Source organism: Penaeus monodon, chromosome 18, assembly GCF_015228065.2.
Source record: "Penaeus monodon isolate SGIC_2016 chromosome 18, NSTDA_Pmon_1, whole genome shotgun sequence".
In the NCBI taxonomy this organism is placed as follows: Eukaryota; Metazoa; Arthropoda; class Malacostraca; order Decapoda; family Penaeidae; genus Penaeus; species Penaeus monodon.
Window position 1 is genome coordinate 7,352,301 of NC_051403.1, and position 5,000 is coordinate 7,357,300.

At 45.3% G+C, this 5,000-nt stretch overlaps 1 protein-coding gene across 1 annotated transcript in view; it reads right to left on the reverse strand.

Moving 5' to 3' along the window:
* LOC119584211 (proto-oncogene tyrosine-protein kinase receptor Ret-like) overlaps positions 1 to 5,000 on the reverse strand; it is a 40,204-nt gene that overhangs the window by 684 nt on the left and 34,520 nt on the right. Inside the window, exons 11-14 of the mRNA XM_037932722.1 lie at positions 4,173 to 4,374; positions 2,731 to 3,101; positions 1,666 to 1,925; positions 1 to 789 (exon numbers count right to left, since the gene is read on the reverse strand). The exon at positions 1 to 789 is cut by the window's left edge and continues 684 nt beyond it. Coding sequence (XP_037788650.1) covers positions 355 to 789; positions 1,666 to 1,925; positions 2,731 to 3,101; positions 4,173 to 4,374 — 1,268 coding nt within the window. The 3' untranslated portion in view covers positions 1 to 354. The remainder of the gene's footprint in view (positions 790 to 1,665; positions 1,926 to 2,730; positions 3,102 to 4,172; positions 4,375 to 5,000) is intronic.

Sequence of the window (5,000 nt, forward strand, 5' to 3'; positions counted from 1 at the left end):
ACTAAAGTCTTTTTTCTTCTTCTTCTTCCTTTAGCACACAGGAAAATCACCTCTTAAGTACTGGACATAGTGATCAGAGTTCCTTGTATAAGAAAGTTCACGCGTTTGCGTATGAACAGACATCCATATCTACGTGCGAGGGGGCTTTTCAAGCACTGAGAGAAGTACTTACAGAATTAAGACAAACGGGTCTCTCGAGGCTTAGCGGCAGCCTGTCCACAGTTCATGAAGGCCTCCAATCCTGGCGGAAGCGGCAAAGCTCAGAGGCTTCCAGAGGCTTCCAGAGGCCACGCTTCAAGGCAGACCTTGCTGTGGGTGTGGGCAGAGGAGCACTGTCTGTGTCCTCTCGCCTGCTCACACGATGATGGGCGTGGTGTGGTGCTGCGAGCCCTTCGAGGCGTGGGCGGCGGTGCGGGCGGCACTCTGGGCGGTGTGGGCGGCGGTGGGCTCTGGACTGGGTATGGGCGAGAGGTGCCCACCGCCTCCTATGAGGTCCTCAGCGAGGAGCTCCTGCCTCTCCTCGAGGTCCTCGGAGGTGTCCTGCTCCTCCTCCTCCTCCTCTTGGTACTCGGGGTCGTGGCGGGGGAGGGGGGAGTAAGACGACCCCCGGGGGGATGACCCTCCGTGGTGGTGCGAGAGAGGCCGGCCGGCGCTTCCCCCGTTGGCCCCCGGCGTCAGCTGATGCTCGCCCCCCCTCCAGCGGCCACGACCCCCCTCCTCTGTGGTGGCGTAGCCGGAGTCCCCGGTGGCGCGGCCGCTGTCCGAGTCCTCCTCACTGCGGCAACATTCCTGCGGGATGCCACAGGTAAAGGTATACAGAAGATTACACAAGTTTGCCCTAAAATTTAACACGTTTTCTTTAAAAGGCTATCGAGGCTGTTGTTTTATGAACAGAGTCTTTTACAAATTTACTTTATTATCTGATAATTAGCAAACATTCATTTTGACCTGAATGTTGGTCTCTAACTAAAAAAACAAAAAACAAAAAACGATAATATTATTAACAAGTGCGAATAGTGGTCGTAAAGAAATAATTTTCTCTTTAATATATCTATAATTAATTCAGTCCGTTCATTTACTTGTGAATCAGTTATTTATCTCTCTACATTCTATGCGCTCGGACACACACACACACGCACACGCGCACGCGCACGCACACGCACACGCACACGCGCACACGCGCACGCGCACACGCACACGCACGCGCACGCGCACACGCACACACACGCACACGCACGCACGCACGCACACACGCACACACACGTTTGAATCGATAACTTTATAATTTTGAACACAAGAAGGACGAAAGGACACAGTATATCAGAACGATGTGTATCGTTCGGTTATACAAGTTTACCCTGAAAATGTACTCGTTTTCTTTAAAATCAAAAATCAAAACTATTGACAGTGGAAATCAAGTGTAGATTTCCACTTCAATTAGATTAATTTAACATGATATTGGAGGAAACCCAAATCTTGAAGTGCAAAACAAGAGGAAACGTTACTCCAAATTAGATTTATTTTACGCTCTTATTGAATTAAATTCAAGACTTAAATTGCATATGAAGAGGAAATCTCTCTTTGAATAGTATACTTCTACACTGATAAAGCAATCCAAGAGTCAGAATGCAAATCAAACACCTCCAGCCGCTTTATTCGACGTACCAGAGTGTGGGCGTCCTCCTCATCTGGGCGTGAGGCGAGGGTGGAGTAATGCAAGGGCGCCGGCGGGAGATTTTCGCTTGTGGGCGAATAGGCCGGATTGTGGGCGTGTGTGGTGGTGATCGTGGGCGTCTGGGCTGCTGTGGATGGCGTTATGGCTGCCAGGAGAGGCTCGGTCGACTCCGCTCTGCACGGGCGGCCGAGGTCGGTGCGGGCCACGAGGTAGGCGTCGGGGTCCAGGGGCTGGCGTGGGGGGTTCCAGCCTGGGGGAGAGGGAAGGGATGGGGGGGTTAGCCATTGCCAGTCTGTTGTGCAAGTTATTTTCAGCTTCGAGGGTCTTCTCGACGAGTTATTTTATATTTTGAGGTTATTTTTTTAGTTAGTTATTTTTGTTTTCAAAGTTACTCTCCATAAGTTATTTTCTCCTTTCAAGTTCTTCTGGATAATTATTCTTTTTTGCTTATGCCAGTACAATATCAGTACGTGTTAATCAAGCTAAGCTGCATTTATATTTTTCTATTTGTTCCGTTTTGCTTTTTTGTTTCTCATCCATGGACGATTTCTGTCATCTACGTTATTGCTACTTTATATGCATTTAGAAGAGATTTAGATCCTTTAAATAATGATAAATGGAATAAGAAAGAGGCACGGAATGAGGAAAAAAACGAAACGATCGGAGGAGAAAAGCAAGAACACGATAAATATGTTCAACACAGCTAGCATATCATTTTTGAAACGGTGCAGATTGATAAATGCAATATCTTTAATGTCTCTTCAGTTTTTATTAGAATATACATTCCTGATATATTAGATATAACGAAATTAGATATAATTGAATAAATGGTATCTCAAATTGAGGTTTTGAAGAAAAAAATACCATTAGTACCAATAACATTCAGTTACCAAGGCACGCTAATGGTTTCAGAAATGAATGTGAAAGTTAATATTCTATCACTCCCGTCACTCCTGCACCTTTCTTCTTCGTTCTTCTTTTCTCTACGTCTCTATTCTATTTTCATTTTTCTCTCTGCCCCATTTATCTTTCGTCAATCCCCTCCAGCCCTTTACCTGACTCAGGGCGCTGCAGCCGCGATTCATCCAGATGCAGCTGCGGCGGTGGCGGCGGCTGCGGCGGTGGAGTCACGTCGTGCTGACTGGACGACGCGGGGGACACGTCTTGGAACTGCGGCGGGGAATCGCGGAACTGCGGCGGCGCGTCCAGCACCTGCGGCTGCGGTGCCTGCTGCTGCTGCGACTGCTCGGGATTCGAGGGAGGCGGAGGCAGGCCGTCGAAGTAGCCGCGGTTGGTGACGATCAGCGAGCGAAGTTCCAGGTACTCGACATCGACCTGGATCATCGTGTCGAAGATGTCAGTCAGCTCCTGGAAGGTCGGGCGGCGGTTGGGGTCCTCCGCCCAGCACTGCAGCATCACGTCGTACCTTTGGAGGGGGTCCGGTGAGATGCGTTAAAGGTAAAGTTAGAGGGAAAAGAGGGAATGAGGAAGGGGGCAGGGTAAAATGGGAATGATGGGGGAAATAAGATTTAGGAGAAGGAAATGGACTTAAGCCAGCTTGTTCTAACAATGGTTAAGGTTGGGAGGGATGCTTCTGTGTAGAAGAAACTCTCTATTAAGGCATACTTTCTCTCATTTCGTATTGGCTTTGCAATGTATGTTGGAAATTAAGATATATGCGGTAACTGACCTAAAAATAACAAAATGTAGAATATGAAACAACCAATCAACATTTTCATCCCATCTTCAGATGTTGGACATACATTATTTCGTGTTTTCTTGTAATCAAATATTTTACCTATAGTTCTTTTACATATTAATAGTAAGAAGTGTGTGAAGCGTTTTCGATTAGAAGATATAAAAGAATCTTCGTCTTTTGTCTCTTCATATCTTTCTGCCTTCATATATTTCATCTCGCTATGTATATATCTGTTCTTTGGAGACATGTTTACTTGCTCTCCGTCATTTGTTGTTCCCTTATCTCTTTTTCCTATTTCCTCTACTTTCCTGTTCTATTTTTACACACTCCTCCCACTCTTTAAATCTTCACTATCTTAATCACTCAGCATCTCTCAATCTGCCTGAGGCACTGTCTCTCTTTATACCTGCCTCCCTAATCTGGCATGGCTAACAACTGTTACTTCTTATTCCCCTCTTTCTTCTATCCCCTGTTCTTCTCCCTCTCACCCCAAACCAGAACACCAACTTTCCTCGATCTCCTTTTTTTGGTCCTCGAAACTCGCTTATCTATCTGTCTCTGTTCCCCTTTATTACCCTTTCTTCTCTGTCTCTTGTCCTTCTCACCCTTTACCAGACACCAGCTTCCCTCGCTCTCCCTTTCTGTCCTCGAATTTCGTCATATATTCCTTTCTATCTACTTATTTATCTCTACCATCCTTTATTGCCCTCTCTCTTCGACCTTCCGTCCTTCTCCCTTTCACACCACGCTAGAAAAAAAAACTTCCCTAAGATCTCCCTTCTTTGCCCACGAACTTACAATTCCTGGGAGCAGTTCTCGGGCTTCTCCATGCGATAGCCGGCCTTCAGGAGCGAGAAGAGTCTCTCCGGCGTGATCCCTGGGTAGGGCGGCGTCCCTAGCGTCACGAGCTCCCACAGGAGGATCCCGAAGCCCCACACGTCACTCTTGCTTGTGTAGACGTGGTCCACGAGGGATTCAAGGGCCATCCACTTCACCGGCACTGTTGGTGGACGGGTTGGTTAGAGTGTCAGTGGTGGAACATGCGGAAATAACGGAGGTTTAGATGGCGAAAGATAGATAGATAGATAGATGGAGAGAGAGAGAGGGAGAGAGAGAGAGAGAGAGAGAGAGAGAGAGAGAGAGAGAGAGAGAGAGAGAGAGAGAGATGGTAATTTTGTCAGAAGCCTTATCTAGGAGAATAACAGTGAATATTACGAATAATGGAACACGAGGAAATACTTAAGGTTTAGATTGTTACACACACATGTGTGTATATATGTGCGTATATGCATATATATATATATATATATATATATATATATATATATATATATATATATATATATATATATATATATATATATATGTGTGTGTGTGTGTGTGTGTGTGTGTGTGTGTGTGTGTGTGTGTGTGTGTGTGTGTGTGTGTCTATATATATATATATATATATATATATATATATATATATATATATATATATATATATATATATATATGTATGTATACATATACATATATGTATATATATATACATATATGCCTATATACATACATACACAAACACACACACACAACCACACACACACACACACACACACACACACACACACACACACACACACACAC